This window comes from Corvus cornix, chromosome 4 (genome assembly GCF_000738735.6).
Source record: "Corvus cornix cornix isolate S_Up_H32 chromosome 4, ASM73873v5, whole genome shotgun sequence".
In the NCBI taxonomy this organism is placed as follows: Eukaryota; Metazoa; Chordata; class Aves; order Passeriformes; family Corvidae; genus Corvus; species Corvus cornix.
This window is the reverse complement of record NC_046334.1, coordinates 62,109,880-62,133,205: the sequence shown is the minus strand read 5'-3', so window position 1 is coordinate 62,133,205 and position 23,326 is coordinate 62,109,880. Positions and strand designations below refer to the sequence as shown.

At 39.3% G+C, this 23,326-nt stretch overlaps 1 protein-coding gene across 5 annotated transcripts in view; it reads right to left on the bottom strand.

Moving 5' to 3' along the window:
* Positions 1-23,326, bottom strand: part of SORCS2 (sortilin related VPS10 domain containing receptor 2) — a 544,237-nt gene that overhangs the window by 234,617 nt on the left and 286,294 nt on the right. For all 5 annotated transcript variants that reach the window (XM_039550615.1, XM_039550614.1, XM_039550616.1 and 2 more), the window contains exon 3: positions 4,429-4,528. In XM_039550615.1, the coding sequence (XP_039406549.1) occupies positions 4,429-4,528 (100 nt within the window). The remainder of the gene's footprint in view (positions 1-4,428; positions 4,529-23,326) is intronic.

Below are 23,326 nucleotides of genomic sequence, written 5' to 3'. Positions count from 1 at the left end.
AGTGTTCAACCAATTTAACTAATAAGTTCATGTATGCACAACCAACATTTATTTTCTCTTAATATCAAAAGCCTGAATATAAACTGCTTAGCTGCCTGTTTTCCAAAAGCATATAAACAGAAGGATGGATGCACCAATTGCATTAGTATGAATTAAAATTAAAATATGCACTGAATGTCAGGGAAAAAAATCAGTGTGTTCATTCAACTCCTCCCCAGCAACACGACATACAGTCAAATATGTGATTTCTATATCCAACAGTATATATGCCCTAAAAAATGTTAAATATTTTATTGATAACTTAGCTTAGTGAAACTGAGTCCTGCTAAATTTTTCTTCTGTAGAAAGAATTTACTTTGTTCACCAGTGTTCAGATTGACGCTATGGAAACCCTAATCCCATACTCTATAATAAACATGCACATCACACTTCCAAGTCACAATTAAAATGCTGGCTTGGAAAACAGGGAACTCAAAGCAAATTATTTCCTGCACATGGTATGTGACTGGTTTCCTACAAAATTTGATGCTATCGGCATGTGTTAATTACTGAAAAGGAGATAATTGCAAAAATTCTGTTGTTTAAAGTGAAAGGACATCCCTTATCACTGCACAACACTTCAAGGCTGCATAGGGAAAGGCTACTTTATGACACAGATCAATGAAAAAGTGCTTCAAATGGAGAAGTTAGCATCAGAGAGCTTACATAGCAGGACCCCCCTTCACTATTCTGCAGATTTCCAAAACCGTATCAGTGTCTTTAGTTGCTGGTTTATACTACACTAAAACCAGACAGAACACAAAGCAGATATGACTGCATCCTTAGGAAGCGTGAACTCTCAATTAGAGTGTGACCTTGCCTATTACTCTGCTGTTTCATAGCATTTAGGGTGATGATCTATGATCCTATGTGGTCATTTGCAGGTAGGTGAAAATGTTTCCTGCTTGTGCAGCTGGCTGAGTGCAATTCAGCTCCGACTCACAAACAATACAACCATGGTTCACACCTCTGTCCCATGACTTCATCAGAAAGGTTTATTCAGAGCAACCAACAAAGCCCTCCAAAGCTCTATCCTCAGAGATTTGCCATCATTTCTTGTCAAAACTGGGTTTCATACCTTGAATCCTGTGGTAACTGCAACAACACAATTTCTGCATTAGAGTTCTGCTGCCTTCAGCCAGAAAAAGACACAGAGTGAATTTACCTCAACTGTCAAAAGATTGTGTAGACATGACCTTGATACTACTCCTTCCCGATTCTTAACTTAGGCCTACGAACAGTACTCAACACAACTTGTTCATAGAAGGCTAAGAGAGAAATGGAATGTGCCACTTTTTAAATTAATGTAATGTGTTTTCTAAATGATTTCCATACTCCCTCAAGCTAATTCAGTCCCCAACATTCTTATATTTTATCTTATAATTTTGTGGGGGTTTTATGTAATCCCTTTTCCATATAGCACTATGTGAAAAGAATGCTGTTGTACTTTTTGCATCTGCTAATGCACTTCTTCATCAAATACATTATTTTCAATACATCTTAAAAAAATGCAAACTAGAATAATTCACTGAAAATCTAAGCCACTCCAGGAGCTGGTATACCAGAAGCTATGAACCGTAAAAATTATGTCAGCCTAAGAACTAGACTGGAGCCTTCTAGCAGATATTTCATTTAATTGCATTTCAAAACAACAAACAAATAATCACCCACTCCATGTGTGTTTCTTGACCTGAGAGAGCTCTAGTCACACCACCCAAATCAAAGAAGGCAAAGGTTGGGACTGGGAGACTGAAGAACTTGCCATGGTAGGAGGAGAACAGGTTTGAGACCCTCTAAGGAACCTGAAGGTACACAAGACCATGGGACTTGCTGAGAGAAATCCACAGGCCCTGAGTGAACTGGCAGATGAAGTGAGCCAATGGCAGTGTGGTACTTAATTGCCAGCGGGGGTTAAACCATGACCCATCTCTTTTTATGTCTTTGTAGGAAGCCACAGTTTGATTCTGTTCAGACCCACAATACTCAGTCAGTTACAGAGACCTCCACAAGATTATTCATCCTTATTCTCATAAGAACAAAGAACTATGATTTTAACAGTATGAGCTGCCTGGAGATACCCACATTGTAGAGGGAGAGAGCTTGACCAGATACCTAAATTCTACAGAACTTAAATCAGGTGTAGTTTATGCTCTGATGACACTGAGGTGGGAATGATGAGCTTTAAATGTGCAGTATCTGTTCTTCCACAGATAAGGACTACAATGGCTAAATGAAATGTAAGCATAGAACACTTTTTAATATGCAAAGTATTAAAAATCCCCATAAATGTCTTTTATCTTTGCTTTCATGTATTTTCCCAGTCACTAAATGCTAAGTGGTAGCATAGAAATACTTATGCTTTAAATTTAAAGTGCATGCTCAGTTCCAGTACACACAGTCAGCACTCCAGATTCCATTTTCAGCACATTTTAAAAGATGTGAAGTGGATGAAGAAAACCCACGCTGTAATGATCTGAAGTCTGGTAACATCAAGAACAAGTGAAACCCTGAGACTGCTGTTCAGCTCAGAAAAAGGAGTCAGAGCTCTAAATATTCTATTCCACCCTAGTGCAACCATGCTGAAATAGACAGGGAGTCGAGTCCCTCCATCATCCTAAATGACCTGTGTGAGATCAACTTTGTCTTAGTCTTAGTTCCCTAATCAAAGGTCCAGCACCTAAAATTTCCCATTACAACAGACAAAGTTCTTACAACATGCAGACTGCCCTCCTACCTTCCTCATGTAACTGCAAAACTTCCAAGATGAGTCTGAAGCCGTTGGCTAAAGCATGCAACCCCACTGTTTTCTCATTTTTGTACCACATATGCATGTATGTATATTTGCCTGTATTAATATACCTCCCTTTGGCATCATTACAGGCCCTAGAAATCCTTTCTGCTCTGCTCTTTTTGTTGCTTATATACTAATAAACAACATCTATATAGAAGCAAATATCCACATAAACCCAGCATATTTATATTGACTCAAAGGGACTTTCTGTATCATGTAGATTTCAATATGATATTAGTTTATAAAGCAGGGTTTGCATCTCTAAGAACTTCAACTTGTGAAATTCAGCAGAACACACTAGTGTGTTGTTCAGGCTTGAAATTTAGCAGTGATATTACTGCTGTTTATTTTGTTACACAACTGGCACAACCACTTATCATTGAACCTCTGTGCTTGGGCATGCTTTAATATTGTAGCTGATTGAGCTGGGAAAGATCCTCCATGGGGTTCTCATCCACCTCACCCTTCTAACTTCTATTCCAGAAACTGAGATGGGTAAAGATTTTTAGTTTTATTCTTTTGGACTTGAGACCACCAGTAGATTATATATCTGAGATACACAATCTGAAGAAACTTTGTTCTCGTTGGCAGCTCCACTTCAAGAAACAAAAATATAATTTCTGGTTTTGCAGCAGATTAAAAATATATTACCAAACTCAAACACAGCATGGCTTGGGAACAAAAACTCCAGGGACAATTTCAAGAGAAACACAATATGTACTTAATCATTGAGGCAGCCTCGCTGAGTTCCACTGATTTTTGATTAAGCAAAACAGACAAACACAACAAACATTGCTTTTCCCATCAGTGGCCTCTACCTGAAATCAGTGTTTCTGTATTACACTGGAGTTAAAAGGCCCTTATCAAGAGAAAATTTGTATTTCATGAAAGACCTACTGTGCTTGTGTTTCACATTGTACTTCACAATTCTTGCCATTTAAATCACAGGCACTTTGAAGACATAGAAAGGCTGTTACTGTGGTTTTTTCTCATAATCATTCTTCCTGTTGCTTCTAATATAACATCCATTGTAAATACACTCAGTGGGTCAATTTTGCTCTCACTTAAAAGTCCACTTAATCTTTGCAGGTTCCAGGAAAAGCATTTTGTTTTGGTAATGATGCAGGAACATTTCTTAAGAAAGCTTCAAGAAAAGGAGTTTTTAAATTTATTTAATTAAGGTTTTACACAGGATAAACATCATTATCAATGACAGCCTGCCCAATCCCTATACTTTGTATTAAGGAACATGCAAAGAACCTTGTGCATAAAGGATGAAGAGGTTGAATGTTAGTCCCAGACTCTGTTGGGATGTGTGAAAACCTACAGAATTTCCTTTTTCATTTGCATGGGAAACACTATGAAACCTTGATTTCCAGGAATCAGTAACCTCATAAGCTTTCAGTGTCCATCAAGTACTTTTTTATCTTGGTATTACTCAGGAACAGTAAATATCCCACTTCTGTATGTCACAAATGCACCAAACGTGATCTTCACCACTGTGAAAACCAGTTCCTATATTTTGAAAACCTGTAAAACACACTTCACATAGTTGCAGAATCTCACCTACACTACAAAAATGGTTTTTTGCCACATACCTTCTTTTTGTTGGTGGAACAAATGTAGAAATTGTCAATAACAGTGGCAATCCCAGGCTGTAGATTCAACTTTGTGTATAATGTTCCAAAATCTGAAGACCTGAAAGAAATCAAACATCTGTAAGTGCTCTCTTCTAAAGGCTTCAGCATTGAAACTCTGCAAAGAAACCCCATTCTGTGCACCAACTGTCCATTTTCAATGCTTCTCTGCCATCCTTTTGTTCTTTTCAGTGCTCCTTTTCTACTAAAAGAAACCCACCACTATTAAGAAAACTATTCTAGGTTTTGAAAAAGACCTGGATACTTCTGTCTGTACTTTGCAGTTCTCTGCAGTGCTAGTTTATTTTTTCTGTGCAGTGACAGAAGCTTGACATGTACACCTTTCCTTCACCACCCACAAGGTGGAAAAAAAGAGCTATGAAGAGCACGGGCTCATTGGCAAGTACTAACAGCACCTCCTCAGCTAAGCAGAAAAAGAAGAGTTCACTTCAGAGCTTGCTGTTGCATAAGAGAAGAATTTGGCCTGAGATCTGGAAGACTCTCATTAGACCTCTAGCAGAATTAGTACTTGGTAAACTTATCCCATCCACTCCTCCATCTCTTTTTCAGAGGACCACTAAATTTTGAATTAATAAAACAAAAGTCAGTACTTGGCCATCAGCATATCACACACACATCTCCACAAGTATTTCAAATGTGGGCACTCTGCACAGCTTCTTCCGTATTTCTGAAAAGCCAGCAGTGAAAAATGGCATCTGTGCTTTGCAGTTGTACTGCCAATGTCAATTATAAAAAGAACAGACAGGTAAAATGTTAAGATAAAGTTAGTTAGTGAAATTCAAAACAAGTGACATCCAAATTTAAATCTCTTTAGATGAAACCTTGCTTGTTCTATTTAGGATCAAATTGTACCTTACGCTCTCTCCATATTTACAGTTATTCATTTTGCATTTGGAAAGGGACTCAGACACATCTAAGGCACTTGCCCCTTCTTCACCAAGAAGCACTCCCTAGGACAGAGAGTTGGTGTGAGGACTTCCACTCAATACACCCTTTTCTCTCCTTGGAATAACAAACATGGCTGAAGGTACCCTGCCCAGGAACTCTTCATCATTCAAACAACTGGGAGTATTCAAAAGCTCCCACGTCTAAGAGAACCAAGACAAGACCCGGTCCCTCCCAGTGTGACACTGCACTGCCTGTGCAGTGATTTCCACCCTACAGCCCCTTTCTACTATGTTTACTGCTCCCCAGCAGGCTCTGCTACCTCACGCTCCTCACCCACGGCAGTCACTGCTGAAGTTTGTAGGAGCATGACTGAGTACAATGAGAGAGAAAAGTGAAAAACCAAATCCCTGGTGGAGTGTGTATATGTTGAGAGGTAGTCACTGCCTGAGGTCTCCTCCAAGCCATGTGAGGCAGGTTAGTCCCTGAGGGGCTGGTGCCCACAGGAGGCTGCCATGAGCATCCCACCTATGTCCCAGTGCCACCCAGAATGTCACTGAAGTTGGAGGGCATGTTGTATGAATCTAGAGGTGGCTCCTGTGCCTTCACCAATCCAGATTTCCACAAGATACAGGAACTTTCAGCTGCTGTCATGGAGCAGCTTTCTACGTCTTTGGCATCACCAAGCATAGTGGGCAGACAATGATATGCCTGGAACAGGTCCTAAGGTATACCAAGTAAAGAAAGGTTCATGTTTACCTTGTTCTTCGTTCTCCACCAGTTATAAAACCCAACTGGTCATAAGACTATGACACATAGATCATACTCACAGCCTAAAGTTGAGAGTTTAACCATTTTATAGTGTTATCTGAATAGATTTGATCCGGGTTTTTTCCCCCCACAATATTGCTTTGCCTGCAGATATACAGCAATGCATTAGAGAATAAACAGAATCATAGCAATACAATCTTGACAAATAAAAATGTAGATATCAAACACATACAACTGCAGTGTACTGGGTGTTCAGCACAGAACCAATTAAAATTCCAAGGGGTATAGTATGGACAGTGCTAAACCTAATTTGCCAGCGGTACTTGACAGAAAAGAAATTAAAGCAAAGACTTAAAATACCAACTTCAGCCAGATGTACTGAAATCATGCAGATCAAGTATGTATGATGGAAACATAACCTAGTCTATTCTCTTTGAGGGAAGAATATCAGGTCAGTGGCTAGCCCAGTAAAAACATCCTGAAATAATTCTCTGAACCTTAAAGATAATTAAATTTACTTTGAAGAGGCAGTTCCAGGATTAATACAATAGGACCACTGGAGAGTGACACTGTGTGCGGGACACTGTGGCAACTCTGTCAAGGTGTGAAGAGAGTACAGGCAGGAAGCCCAAAAAAGATAAGTAAGTTCCAAGATAGAAAGTTCCAGTCCAAAACTTTCCCTTCTAATTCCCATGACTTATAAAAAGTACTGCAAAAAAAGAATGAGGTTTTAACATAAAGAGTGCACTAAGATAACTATGGTATTTTCAGACAAATGTAATAAAACTATGCAGTCAAAAATCTTTCTTTTTGTTTTTTTCTGGTAAAAATTAGCAATCTCAAGAGAAAAAAAAATCCAATTCCAGCCTGAGAAAATAGGCTACTGTATCTCCTGAAAAGTACACCATGCCTGAGCAGGAAGACCATGATTGGATGAAGATCTGTGGATCTATGGAGAAATCTATTCAGACTTCCAAATCTTTTTTGCTATAGCCCACATGTGAGAGAGACCAGGAATGTCAGCTATTCTTTGAGACATTCACCCACAAGAGGACATAGTTCAATGACATCATTCAAGGGGAGATCATTCAAGGGGAGCACTGTACAAAATAATTGGTTTTCCAAATCTACTATAATCCAGAGAAAACAGGTCACCCTGACTTTTTCACTTAAGATACAACTTCCAAGTTCCTGACCCTGCATATATAAAGAACTAACATTTTGTAGCATGCAGCTAGAACAGAAAACTCTGTAGCTGCACTACTGAGCTACAGACAGGGTTGGGGAGGATGAATTCTAGGATCCCAGTGCATGCCTATTTCAATATATTACCAAATGTACTTCGTACAAATTAAGGAGAGGAGTAGCCCTTTATGATTTTCCAGTCTTAATGAGTTTTTTTTTTGTTTGTTTGGTTTTTTTTTTTGTTTGTTTTGTTTTTTTTTTTTGTTAGGAACCAAACTCATGCTGTGTCAAGAGTGTTAAGAAGATGGAAAAACCCCACATGAGTCATCTGTTTTTACCAGGAGAAACATATCCTCTTTCCTCCCTAAAAAATCATGAAAAGATATTTCAAATTATAATAGAAAGAGGATACACATGTACCTAATAAGAAAACTTCCTCCTGTAGCATGGTTTATTTGCAGTGGCAGCACAACAGCAGAACTCCATAAAGCAGTGCAAGAAGCGTACAGACTGCCTTTGTAAAGACGGGCCTGACCTGCAGTTCTAAGTGATCTGGACACAGTTAATTAGAATTCTGGCTTTTTGTGAGACATTGCAGGGCATACAGCAAGCTACAAACAGGCTGCTTCCTGCTGCAGTGTACCCACCTGTGTGTTACAGGCTACAGATTACAAGGATGTTTCTTCATGGCACAAAATTCAATGAAGGGTACATAGGAAACACATCTTCCAGTACTCAGGTGCTAGAATCACTGGATGGTGGAACAACATGATTATTCACGTAGTGATGCAGACATCACACAATGTGAGTCTGACAGAGCTTGTGCCTGGGTAAGAGCTTCTTTGGAAGTGTGTACTTCTGCTGAAATATGTGAAATACGTGCTAGTCTTCTTTTTTATTTTGTGTGTGTGTGTGTGTGTTTATGGAAAAACCAATTGTCACTGTAAGAACAGCACGTTCAGATAACAGTCCTCAAAATCATACAATGGTATTACAGCACAGACATAATCAGGACTTTTTAGCTTAATACTGTGAGCCCAAAAAAATAGTTGGGAAAACTTCCAAGTGGTAGAGAAATGTACCCTGATGAAATAAAACTCCCAAAGCCCCTAAGCTCTGTGTAAATTTGGGTGTCACCCCCAAAAATGTAACTTTTTCATATTTGACCTAAAATAAATCTAACAAAATTTGGAACTGTACCTAAACACTGGATGTGGACATGTTCCAACAGAAATCTTGAGAAATGAGAAGAAATTTAGGAGATACCAAAAGAGACATTAACCAAATGTTTGCCTGTCTGAACTTCACTATCATTATACAGCTCTCCCCAGTGACTCACACCTATGATCCAATATTGCTCATTGTTAGTTGTTTTTCCAGGTTATATTTAAAAGTAGATACTTAAAAATATATAAGAAATATTTAAATGAATATAGTAGAATGTTAATGAAGATTCTTAGAGATGAAAATTGCATTCCTAAGTCAAATGTAATACTCAAAGAACACATCAACTGCAAAAAAAAAATGCTTCTTTTCCTTTTTCTTTTAAATGAATTGAAGAGACACACTAGAAAGAGAATGGTTAGAACACTACACACATGTTCATCAGGTTTCCTCTACTGTTTCTTCTTGAAGACTAACTCAAGCTCCATTCTAGTCAAATGAGCCATATTGTACAAGCTCCATTAACTTAAAATCCTGGAAGACAACAATGAAGAGATTTCAAATGACTAATGGATTACTTAACTGGTGAAACAAAAAAAAAAAGTCTTTGAAAGGAAAAATACAAAAGATCTGTTGATTTAGATCATTGTTGGGAAAAAAGATTCAATTGAGATGCACGTTAGAGAATCAAGGAAGAGTGGATCTGTACATAAAACTCACTCAACTGCTTCCCACTTCATTTTCTCCAGACTATTGCAAATGTTGTTTTCACGCCTTCCCCTTCTTTCAGTCAGCAGAACAGTCTAAGATTTACAGCATGAACTTTAAAATTCAGGAGAAATTTAATTTTAGGTTCTTGCTCTATCACAGACTTACACCTAACAGGAGGATTTCCCTTGTACTCTGGTCCCTCACCTGAATAATAGAGACAACACTGTCAACCATATCTCAAATGTCTGTAAGGAAAATAGATATCTACAGCAGAGTATTGAAGAACTGGCTGGTGGAGTATCTAAAACAGATACACCAGAAGTTCCAACGATAAATACCAGGACAAACCCACTATAAGGGAAGAAACCAGAGAAACATCATTAAAGAAGTGGAAAACTAACTTCTTCACTTAAACAGCACAGAAGACTTGAAGGGCTTTTACGTGTCTAATAGGGAAATTGCAGAGATTTTGGTTAACCTCATAAAATCCTTTCAAACAGAACCAAAAACTGTCGCTGCTGGGATTACTGCAACAAGTATATTTCAAACCAGGAGTCCCGTGGAAACGAAGTATATATGGACAGATTCGTGGTAGATGTTTCAGAGATGTTTATTTCTCCAGCCGCATGGCCGGGGCTCAGCTCAGGAACTCTGCAGTCACAGGACCCGAGGGTCCTTGGCCACCCCGGGGAACCCAAACCAACCAATGGGAAACAAAGGTGACCAGGGGCAGGCAAACCCCGTGTCTGTGCCCTCAGGGCCCCTCTCCCAGGGCTCCATGGCAGGGGGGGGAGACCCCAACAAAAAACCTCCAAAACCCCAAAGCCTTTCTTCAAAGTACAAACACATTGTAACACTGGATTCCAACACCCAACTCATATATTGAGGAATTTATGCAGATTAAAGTGTCTTCAAAGGCTGTAGAAGAGTAGGACTCCTAGCAAGCCAATTAACACCCAGGAATCCAATTAACAGATCACTAATTGGCTATCAGCTTTGCTGGAGAACTTTCTAGAAACATCTTTCTCTCTGTTTTCCAGAAAATTGAACCTTTTGGAAACTACACATTTTTTCTCCCAAAATCAAAAATACAGAAACGCTTCCTCCTTAATCCAGTTTTACACTAAAGAAGTGATGGTGCAGGCAAGAGGTAGCATATAAATATTTTAGCAACTTCATAATTAGGCAATAGAGGGTGTGCTAGTTCAAAAACAGCCTAGTCTTTGGTGGGCAGGAGAAACCTGCTTGAAGTTTCTACTATGACTGGCACAGAGCCAATTGCTGAAGGCTCTGACAATGGGCAGGTTACTAGCCCAAATAGAGAAGTTGCTAACGCCTCTGTGATGACATATTTAAGAAAGGAAAAACTGTGGGAAGCTCTCTTTTCTTCTCCAGAGGGGTGGTGAGGCGGCCACTGGGGCCCATCCTGGCAGGGGCTGCTGGGGACTGCACAGCTGGGGCCTTCCCGAGGCCGGGACCGTGTGGCCGGGGCCTTCCCAAGGCCTGAACCGTGCGGCCGGGGCCGCCTGTGCGGTGCCAGCAGAGACCGTGTGGCCAGCGACGAAAACACGGCAAACAATTCCCCAGTATGGAGCCCTGACAACATCAACGTTTTCAATGCAGTGAAGCTCTATAAGAATTTTCAATCAATGGAACTTGAGAACAAATGAACCTACAGACACTTTCTTCCGAGTCAGAGAAAAGGGAAAAGTGAGGACATGTGAAGAGAACCAACACGGCACCACCGAGGTCAGTGAAAAGGAGAGGGAAGAAGTGCTCCAAGTACTGGAGCTGAGATTCTTTTGCAAGCTGTGGTGAGGACTATGATACAACAGACTGTTTCCCTGTAATTCATAAGTGCACGGGGGGGTGGGGAGATCCATGCGCAGCCCATGAGGAACAGTGCTCATGCTGGATCGCGTGGATGCTAAAAAGCTGTGACCTGGTGAGGAACTCGAGCAGAGAAAGAGGATCCTTGCTCCCAGAGATAGAGAACCCTTGCTTCCAGACGAGAACAGCTTATCCTTAAAAGACTAAACCCCACAATCGAAAATGACCCACTCTGGACAGTTGTGGGAAGACTGCTTGGCCTGTGGGAGGGAGTCATGTTACAGCAGGTTTGGGCGGGACTGCTGTATGCGAAAGTTGAAACCATGGTGGAAAAGTCTGCAGAGAACTATCTGCCACGGGAAGGATCCCACAGCACAGCAGAAGAAAGAAACTTTTTTTCCTTAAGTGTACTGAAGAAAGATTTTTAAGAAGTGAAAGACTAACCAAAACCCCATGGTTTTGTCTCCTTGTGTGATTGGTGGAAAGAGGGAGGGACTGGAAGGAAAGGTGTTCTAAAGGTTTATTTCAGTTCTCATTACCCTTTTTATTTTTAATTCTATTAATAATAAGTTTTCTTTATATTGTTTAAGTTTTGAACTGTTTTGCCTTGAAATGTTTTTTCCCCTAATCTTTATCTCAACTCATGAAGTTTTTGTGTTAATTTTCCCTCCTCTGCTCAGCTATAGCAGAGGAAAACAAGTAGACAGATTTTCATGGGTGCCTGGCAATTAGCCAGTGTCAAACCCCAACAGAGGGTTTACCTTCTTTTCCCAAAAACACTACAGAGATGAACATGTCCCATTTTCACTTATCAGTCTGTTATTGCTATCATATATTGGCCACATATATGATAGCATAGATATTTTTAAGAGCTCTTGTTAATCCCAACTGCCTTTTTAGCTGAAGTGACCTGTTCTGTAATGCTCTGCTGTCTACAGGACTGGTGCAACTTTGTTTTTATACAGTTATAGAGACTCCTTCCAATATTTACAGGTATTAATGTCCATATATATTTGATTGAAATTGCTGACCTAAAAAAGTCCACAGGAAAAAAATAAAATGAAGCCAAAAACCTGCATTTGTATTGAGTGAAGACTCAAGGAGGTTCATCAGCCACATATTCTAGAACTGGGCTTTTATTCAAAGCATTAAACATATCCAATTCAGCTGGCCACAGTGAGAGAGAAAACCAGTCCTCTGTAGCCAATAAAAAAGCCGGGATTACCATGCCAGGTGACTTCAAGGAGTCAGATCTCTCCTCAGGAGCTGTGGCTGCTAATGTCACAGTGACGAAGACATGACCTTATTTTGCAATGCTCACAGCCCGGTCCCCCGACACTACCAAGCCAGACAGGGACCCAGACTGGCATGCCAGGCTACAATCTTCTACCCTGATGTTGCAATTCCCTTTGAAGAAAGTGTTTTGAAGTCCACGTTTTCCAGGAACTGTCCTGTCCGAGAGCTGTCTGGGCCCAATGCTTTGCACAGTACAGCAACCATTCACATTTTCTTATGAGAGAACATGTAAGGTGATAAACAGAGCTGTTTGTACAGATGGGGGTGTTACTTGATGGAGATATGTGAATTATATAATACATACTTATGCACTGTATCATTTTTTTCCCTTCTTAGTATCTTCTGTCATGCATTTATTGAGTACTGGTTTTGGTTAATTACTTAGTCTGCACAATGAACACACACACATGCTCAAACTCCAACAGTTAGCAGCATTATGTCTTTAGTATTTACTATATATCTTTCTGTGCTGTATTTAAATATGCCTAGTTTGCATAATCTCGCTGTATACCATCACAGTTATCTTTTGCAGCCCTTCATTAGTCCTTCAATATACCATAAACATCCTGCTCATTAGCTTATAATCACTCTGCTTATCAGTTACATTTTCAACCTCCTCATTACATTGCTGCACAGCTCCAACAATTAGCCTTTATATTCTGCAGGCTGACAAAACATCACATTAGCTTCTATTAGCTGCAGCCATCTCCTTTCCTCTCAGAAACTGTTAGTTTAGGTTAGACACCTATTCTGAAACTACTGCCTTGGTGCATTAATTCCATCACCAACACACAGCACTTGCTGACCGAACATCTTGGAAGGTACAGCCTGTAGCCACGCTTGCAGTACACAGCTACTAGTGATGAATCCACTCAACCATGAAACGAGCAGTGTCACAGTGACAAGGCAGACAAGACACCACCAGGAACACAGGGTTATGTCTTACTTTTGCAAGAAAGTAAAAGCGCTGGGTTATTTCTTCCTTCTTAGCTTTGCAGCCATGGAAGAGCTGGGGCATGCACTGGATCATGCTGCCCTCAAAGGACACAGGGGCACCTTAAGGTGCCTGAGGGCAAATTTAAAATTTCCCACAATGATTCAACCCAGCCATTTTTTCCTGTTAAAAACAAAATTCTTTAAATTATTCACAGTCAAATTAAAGATTTAGAAGTCTTGCTTTTGGATCATTTCACTAATGCTGTTCACAATCCCTTCCCACAAACAGTTCTGGTGACCTACACGAGGGAGTAAAAAACAAGAATGAAATTGTGGGAAACAGGGAAAGATCAATTTCTTACCACGCTTTCTTCATTGAATTCAACATATTGTGTAACTAACAGTTAGTATGCAAGCGTTTATCCCAAGAAACAACCCTGTGTAGATTTAGTTTCAGCAGCTGCAAATGCAGCACTGCATTAGTAGGTCTCAGCAAGGAATGGAGTGTATCGTGGAGTATTTGGGAGGTTTGCCATTGAGAGACTTAACTATTTAATTAACTATTCAATTACTACCTACAAAACAAATTAATACTTCCTATGTAATACTAACTTCCTTTCACCTATTTAGACAACCACCTTTGGAAAAAAGGTTGGGTTTAGTTTTGGTGGAGTTGTTTTTGTTTGGGCTTTTTTTTAGCTTAGGAAAAAGAAGTCTGTTGCTAAAATGCAATTTTCCAAAATTATGCTTACTAACTATATTGCCAGAAGTGGAAACACACATATATCACTTCCAGTATGATTTCTCTTTTATGAGTGTTCTGAGGGGAAATGAGTAATTACAAAGGAATTATTTCTTATCTCACATACTTGTGTTCTTTGGGGAAAGGAGATGGTTCAAGAATATTTTCTTGAGGTTTTCAAGGAACATTAAAATTTTCCACCATGGAAAAATGCTAGGCATTTCCCATAGCCCAGGCTTTTTATTTAAACCACTAAACACAGCTGAAATATTTCTGAAACAACTTTATTCTCAGTCAGGCAGCTTCTTGGAAGGCAAGAAACATGTTGGGATATACGAGAGAATTTGGCCTTGTGCTTTCTGACCAGAACAGCAAATTTCTTGTAATCACTGGAAAGAACTGGTTGGAATGGAAACATTTACAAAATTTAAAAAGAACTGATAATAATTTAATAAATTGAATGTGCACATTCATATTCAATTATCTCTTCCTCTAGCAATGGGCTCTGCCAACTATTACAGTCTTCTACTCACTCTTCTGTAAGCAGAACTCTTCTTTTACTCCAATTGTAGCAGTTTTAGCTTTTGCTGCTGAAGTGCTGACCTCCATTTTATGATTGCTGTGGAGGACGTGAGAGGGAAAATGAACTATATGGCTAGGTTGTAGCACTTTATAAAAAGGTAAATGAAGTCAATGTTTCGTCAGTAATTTGACTGTGATATTCTGCACCTGAAGCCAAATGCTTGGCAAAACTAAGAGAGTAACTGAACATTTTTAAAAAGAAAAAAATCCTGAACAATAAGTATATACAGAAAAATAGACTCTGGAAATGTATTAGAGACCCACTGCTGCCTGTTGTGAGTTTTTTGGCATGCTTCTCTGAAACTGCAAGTACACATCCAGGATGGAGGCTGGGCAGTGCTTAGATGCTGTTCAAGTTCATCCAAGATATCAGTTCCCATGTCTCCAGTATCAAAGGAGTGATTATTTCAAGTTACTACAATTGCATCAGGAACAAAACCTTTACAAGGAATTTTAAAGTATTATTTTGGATTCCTCTCCTTCAAAAAAAGTTCACAGTCCATGTCAAAACCATCATCTGCCTCGCCCATGTCTGCCCATGAACGAGGTTGCCATGATGTGTCTGAATCATGAAAAATTCAGATGGTTAAACAAAATCAGGTTTTCCTAACAGCATTTAAAATCACTGAGTGTCTGTGCTGCCTGAGCTGGCAGCATGCAGAACACAATGGGAAGCCTGCAGGTAGGAATGGGAGGAGGCACATCTCAGGATGCTGCAGCAACCAGGGACAAGGGGGAATTCAGATACTCACAACCACTTCAGCAGGATTTGTTTCTGTTATTTGCTAATGACCCCAGCCATAATCTCCTAATAGCCTTCTACAGTTGCTGAAGGGGTTTTATTTACTTATTTATTTATTTTGTTTAGAGCCTTCAGGAGCCCAATTTCCCTTACAGTCATTCTCCTGTAACTGCAGTGACACCTGTGGAGGGCTGAGCCCATCAGCTGTAGTTTAGTGTGCTGTTGAACTTGGCAAGCTAGCAGCACGTAAAGCCCCAGCAGATGTTTCTGCTTTAATAGCAGCTCTTTCAAACCCTTGGCCAGACATAAATCCAAAATAGATCCAGAAAAGAGACAAACAGTGCCACCATCATGGCTCTTAAAATTAGGAGGCAGAACTAGCCTTTTCTGCAGGACTCTGAGAGACCATTAGCAGCAGAAGGTGTTGCGAAGTGTTCCCATAAATTATGCTGACAGGTTAAGAGGGCCAGCCACAGCAAATGCAGCACATTTTGCACTGTGTCATGGTTTGCTAGGAAACAGAATCCTAAGACAAATACAAGCATTTACACAGGAGTTTCCAAACTAAGATCATGCTTCATAGCAACAAGTACAGGAAGCAGCCAATTTTATGGCCGTTAACACCTCCACATGGGTCTATGGTGCCTCCACGCCATGTTAATGAACATTCCAAAAATAAAGCAGTAAGGCAATGATCCTTGGAAGAAGGGATCTTCTGAATGCATGCCTTGCTGGCTCTATTTTCTTAAAAGAAAGCTGCACTAAGAGTGTATTCACAGCTGCCACTGTGCTTTATGGGAGAGGAGGTTGATATATACCACAGTGACATGCTGATACATCCATTCACTTGATGATGACTAACTGCCCCTAACAGAAGCTTGGTCCACTATAAATTATTGGCATGTAATTTTAAATGGAAGTTAAAACAACCCCCACAGAACAAAAATAGTTCGCTGCATTCAAAATAACTCAAAGCACTGAAGGAGCTGAAAACTTCAATCACATTCTTGTCTGACATTAAAGGAGACTAGGAAGAGAAAAAAGTGACCCAGTGTCTAAAAAGGAGTTCTTTTGTAGAAATGAAGGTTATTACCTGTTCTTCTGCTTCCCCTATCGTCCACTACTGAAGCTCAGATAGAGCTGCCTGTAGAGGATGTAGCTCTGAGGTTATTGGGGTGTCTGGGCTCTCTCGCTGAGGCTGGGACAGCAGGAGATGCACTCCTTCCTTGCAAGAGCCTTGGGGTGGGTGAAGGTCACCATGAGAACAGCTGCAGATGGACATCATCAAATTTCACAGCAGCCAAGAGGATGGGAAAGAGATCCATGGGATGATGGCAACAAGTTTATAGATTATATAAAACTGTGAGGAGGGGCTGATGTATCAGTAACACATCATGTGGAGACACAGGCAAACTAGAATCTCATAAAGCTCAACAAAGCAAGGTAGAAAGTCCTGCACCTGGGAAGAAATAACCCCATGCACCAGTACATGCTGGAGGCCAACAGGCTGGAAATCAGCTTGGCAGAAAAATCTGTGGGGGTCCTGGTGGGCCGCAAATCGAACCTAAGCTAACAAAGTGTCCTCGTAGCAAAGGCAGCCAACAGTGTCTCGAGCTGGATCAGGAAGAGCATTTCCAGCAGGGCGAGGGAGGTGAATCCTTCCCACTCAGCACTGCTGAGATACAGCTGCAGCAATGTGGCCCCTCAGAATGAGAGGCATGGACATAATGGAGTACACCCAGCAAAGAGCTACAAAGATGATTAGAGACTGGAGCATCTGTAACAGAGGGCAAGGCTCAGAGAGCTGGGATGGGTCAGCCCAGAAATGAGAAGGCTCAGGGGAGATATTATCAATGTATATAAATAATTGATGTGAGTGAAGATGGAGCCAGACTCTTCTTGGCAGTGCTCAGTGACAAGCCAAGAGGCAATGGGCACAAATACATTAAGCAACTAATTGTTAATACATTAAACTCCATTTAAACATAAGAAAATACTTTTTTTTTTTACCATGAGGGTGGCTGAACGGTGGAACAGGTTGCCCAGGGTACTTGTGGTATCTCCATCCTTGGAGATACTCAAATGTCAAATGGACAAGATCTATATCACCATGCTTTCATCACCCCCTTTGATCAAGGGGGCTGGCTTAAATGATGTCAAAGATTTCCCTTCCAACCTCACTCAGCTTGTGATTCTGCAGTTACTGAAAGTTACATTACATAATTTGACTTTGTTGAAGATACTGTGCACCAAAATTAATTTTCTGTAGACAACCAACACAGTTAAAGCATCACCAAGTCATAAAAGGAACTTCATTGCGTATTTGCTCGGAAATCCGCAACTTCACAAACTAAAACCAAAAGCTTTGGTATTTTGCTTTGTCTTTAAGTTCAGCAGAATTGAACTCTGCTTGGAGTTCGCTTGTTCCAAAGAAGTTCCTAACTGGCAGCACTATTGGTTAAGGCAGCAAAAGAAACCTTCACATTTACTGATAAGAAAAGTGCTTACAACATAGAGCCTGCACAATCTTTGGATGTGAAGTCTGAAATTATAGTTTTATCCCAAACTCTACATTTGCAGTCTGAAAAGTGGCACAAAAGCATTTTATCTAAATGTCATTTTGCAGTCATAGCTCAGGCTTATTCAACGGCCCAAAGCAGTCAAGCTTAAATGAAAAAAAAAAAAAAAAAAGGATTTGCCCAAGGAAAGCTTTTTTTCCTTTTCTGCTGTTGTTGTTTCCACTCTAAACCTCCACTTTGGGGAATTTAACTATGCAAGCTTTGGCAAATATTTTGGTATATGCGGTCAAGCCTCCAGTTCACAGGGAAAGTTCAGCATGACACCACCACTCTGCAAATAAATGCACAGATCCCAAATTCTAGCCACTAGTCCCACCAGACATGTTTTATTAAGTACCTTTTATATGTGACTTGGAATCCAGCTTGATCTTACACCAATAAATTGAAGCCCAACATACCAGCATTTGGGAAGAGACCAAGGTACATTTGCTGTTCTTACTTCCAAGTCACATCCACTCCAGGGCAGTTTTTTCCATGAAATCCAGACTCCAGCTATCACTGGGGAAAGCAACAGTAAGGTGGTTGGGAGGTGTCACTCAATTCCTATTGTCCTACATTTGTTGAAAATCCCATGGAAAAACACAGACTGCAATCTGCTCGCCTCATAAAATCATAGAATCAATTAGGTTGGAAAAGACCTCTAAGATTATCAAGTTTAACTATTAACCAAGCACTGCCAAATTCACCACACAAGGGACATTTACATATATAAATATGTATACATTTATATGTAATATAAATATGTGTAAATTTATATGTAAATGTATCTTGTGTGCAGACTTGATCAGAGTGGATCTCCCGGTATGAACTGATTTTTTTTCTTTTTACTGAGAAAAATTCTCATTTTAATCATGAAATAATGACTAAATGAAAACTTTCACTATATATCTTAAAGACACATATTGTTCCTTGATTGTTGAATGCACCTGAAGTCCTTTACCATGGAGGCATTTTATATTTTCGCTGATTTTTTAATATCTTTGCTAATACCCATGAGATAGTAGAGTCAAATTTTGTTGTTTCTATATATTTACTTAGTAGGTAACAGGAATTCCTTCTTCCAGAGCCATTCAGACTGTGTCCTACTATTAAAGTGGGAGACTGGCTGGATTTAACATTACCATTTATTAACCTGTCTGTAACATCTGTAGAAAAAATGCTACAGAAAATCTAAGGAAATAAAACATAGTGGCACCACAGGGCATGCTAAAAAATGCCAAAATCTTTCAGCATATTGAAGGAGGAAAATGACCTAACTTCTGAGCATATATTTGCCAAATGCATTGTGAGTGAAGTTTGAAATAACTGAAATAATCTTTTTTATGACTTTAAATGACCATCCTTGAATTATCAATAGCAAAACATGATAATTCTTAAATTTAATTTAACCATCTTGCTTATTTTAGTTACTTAAATGTGTGTTGTTCAGAACACTTTGACATAATAGATTTTTTCCGTTTCTAATTTTCAGTTTAAAAGAGGTTCTCCTACAGGAGACAACCATATTTCCAGGTCATATGTAATGGTTGTTCATCATTAACTACTAGTCCAAGGATACCAGAACGGACATAATGCACATATATTTTCCAAGATATATATTTGTCATGTTCTGATCTCTTTCCTTTATTAAGAATTTGCTAGTAAAACTGATTGATAGGTAGTCTTACTGTACAAGGAAGATGTGTCATTCAACTCTTTGACCTTGTCTTCACACTAACAGTCAAGTGTCTTTGAAATCTGTTTACTTCAAAATTTACAAGAGCATTAAAGACAGGATGTCAGCACATCTCAGGTTCAAAAGATCTAATAATAGTAAATGAGTTTGGGCAGTAGGATCATCTGTAATGTACTTTAAGAAAGAGAGACAAATTTCATTCTTCCACTTTATAGTTAAAGACAAGTAAAACAATTCTTAAACCACACTTCTTTCTTTTTTTTTTTTTTGACTGAGGAACATTATTTTTTGAGACCCAGACAGATCACATTACAGGAGATCAAGAAAAGAGTTATACTGACAAATAAAGGACTTGACAGATGCAAAACACTTTCCAGAAACAGTTACAGAATCTAAAAAGCTTTTCTTACCTCTTACTGAGCAAGCTCTGGGCAAGTTTCAGAAGCAGCCTCAAAGCTCGTTTGCTCTTTCATCATGATGTACTATGTATAGAACCGAATTTTTCTCTCTGTAACTAACATGGAGCCTGCATTCCTGCACTTCAGATTCACAAGAATGAGACAGCTAGACTTAAGGAGTGTGATGGAGGATGGAAGTATTTTCCAGTGGTAATACTTTCCTTCCTTCATTAGCATTATTAAAAAATTACATATAGCAATAATTTTCTTTTGTGTTTGCTAAACATTTGCATTGCTGCATAACTGTCTCAAAAGAAAAAGTGATGTTCTGTTCCAACTTAGGACAGAGTGCTAATGATGCCAAGGTTGTGGCTTTGACCCCTGTATGGACCATTCACTTAAGTGTTGAATTCGATGATCCTTTAGGCCCCCTTCCGAATGAGAATGCTCTGGATGTGAATATAGTTGCATTCTTTATTTACCTGCTCACAGATCCATCTATTCTACTGCATGAGATTAGTAAGAATAATGTGAAATATGATAATCAGATGACCCATCAAATCCCATAGAAATTGTCCTCCGTATCAGTCTGTGTCTTCAGGAACTGACTAATCTAGCATAACAAGGAACAGTCACATCACATCCCTATTTGCATTGGCCACATATGGGCTATTCAGCAGCTAAGTGTGGATAGCATTTTGATTAGCACTTAAAGTTTGTAATTATTTTCTTTGTCATAGCTTTTGGATCTGTCTCAGATTCTCCTAATATTTTGCATATTTTACACGAATAAATAAATATGCATTCAACACAACTGAGCTTCAGATGCTTCATATTCCCTCAAATATTGCAAAAGGTCAGAGAAACTTCTGGATTTGTCTCCATAAAGCATTAAAATAGAACTGATGCCATGAAGATTTTTTGCCTTTTCTTTTATACCCCTGTTATACCTTTTTACAACTTCTGTAGTCTTATTGATTTTTGCCTACATTCTTGGACTTGTTTGTTCAGCTAGAAGACTAAACATTTTAGAGGTTTCGTAGGCAAGGGTTTGTGTGCCCCAGAGCCCAAGGTCCTCTCCAGAACACATTTTGTAAACTAAGATAGAACCATCCAGGGGAAGGCTCCTTGGGGGGGGGGGGGGGGGGGCTCATTCAAGCCTCTCATTAGGGAATTTTTGATAGGTATGCTAATTAGTAAGACCTATAATGTTATACCAGATCTATTGTGGGGGTGTGCATTGCGGTGTGCATTGCGGTGCATTCGACCTGGACGTGTGCACCTAAAGATCCTTAAAATAAATACCAAGGTAAAATCCCTTTTTCCCTTCTAACCGTGTTTGACTCTTGATTTTAAGACCAGGAAAAGGCGTCAGAACGAATTTGATACGTGTAGCCTCTAAGACACTAAAGGATGTAAATGTGAAGGGTATTACCATACAAACAAAGGAAAATGTAAATAATTATAAAAAGAAGCAATATAAGAAGTAGCTTTCAGTCACTTATTCTGTTAAGAATGCAAATTATAAGGGATATTAGCTGATGATTGATAAGAAACTTCAAGTGATCCCAAACCTTTAAGTTATTCACACTGATATTCAAAATGTAATTACTTTCAAACCACACAGTAGAGTTGGATTAATGGAACAAATACTTTAGGAGTAATCCGTGAGTCATGCCTACTTATTATGATGAGGTTTGAATTACTTATCATTTCAGCTCTGTGGCTTTACTAAATAACAACAACAATAAGTAACACCACATTCAGGCTCTCACATCTTTACACACATACTGTCAAGTATAAAAGGAAAGAAAAGAAGAACATTTATGTCATATTTTCAATGAGATGTCTTCAAGAAAATACAGCTTGGGTTATGCATATAGCAGGGAGATTTTCCAGGCTTTAGTTTTATGCTTTACAGTTGTCTCTTCAAATCTTTAGGTACAGATTTTGGGGGAAAAATACCTTGTCTTTTTTAGTAAATGTGTCAAATGGAAGGGAAAAATGTGGGAGAGAATTAGTTCTGCTTTTCTTCAATCCCTTGAGCAGCAGATACACAAAGGCAGAATATAATTAAATAGGATGAGAGCAGCATCTTCCATGCCTTGAAGTGAATAGGCAATACTGGAAGGCATACAATCACTAGAGATGTATGTGACTTCATCATTAGAAGACCTAAGGTCCTGAGGAGGGAAACACGATCTGTTGTCCTCTGCTGCCCACCCTATCCCTACTTGTTACTTCCCCCAAGCTTCTCCCCCACCATTTCAAAGTCTATGAGCAGGAAAGCAAAATTTGCCTTTGGAGATGGCTGACCTTTAGTAACTGCATTTCCAATTATTATCGCAGCACTAATTGCGCATACAATCGTTCTTTTCTACCTAGCTTTTCTTTGCCTTTCCCATCAGAACAGCATTGTTTTTTGCTGTTTTTTCTTCCCATTTCATTCTTATCTTTTGGTAGTGATTACACAAGGCTCTGTGTGTAGCACAGCAAGGAGAGAGAAATGCATTAGTCCTTACTTTGAAAACTGGACATGCTAGGCACAGATTTAATCTAAATTAGCATCACTCACATTACTGATAGCAATGTCAGGCATCCTTGGACACAGATGAGAAGGCCTATTTACATTTGCTTTGGAATTTTCTATTATCTTCTCTTTTAGCATGAGAGCACTTGGTGACAATTTACTGTCCTGTCTCAGAAAAGAGAAGAAAAATTCCTTAAATATCAGGTATGCTGTCTGCAGGAAACTGGTTCCAAAAATGTTAAATAAGGGGATCTCTGTCAGAATATTTCAAATATCACTATATACTGCCAATTGAAAACAACACACCTGCAATGCAGTTCCACAGCTCAGCTGTGAAGCACTGGCCCATGGGCTTGCAGACCTCACTTACCACCCTCACCCTAGCTTCCATTATAATTAGGAAAAGGTGAAACTGAGAATGGTGAGACAAATTGCATTTCCTGAAAATCATAAATCTTCTGCAAAGATGTATACAGGAAGGGAAGAGATGCTAAGAGCCAGAAAACAGTCCATCTTTTAAGATCCCCAATAAAAAGGCACCTACCTAACTTAATCACTTGTAATCAAGCTCTGTGATTTCCATGTATATTAACACTAAATTCATCTCAATACAGTATATCACAGAACACTGTATTATGTTATTCAGACAAATTACTCTACTGTTTGCAAAGTATCCACAATAGTTACCTCAGAATATTTTTAAAGTAATTCTTGACCTCTATCTTGTTTGGTATAAAATGAGATGTTCCCTTATGCCATGTCAGAGCTCAGGTAAGTTTAGTTTTGCCCGATCAACTTGTGACTTGGAGAAT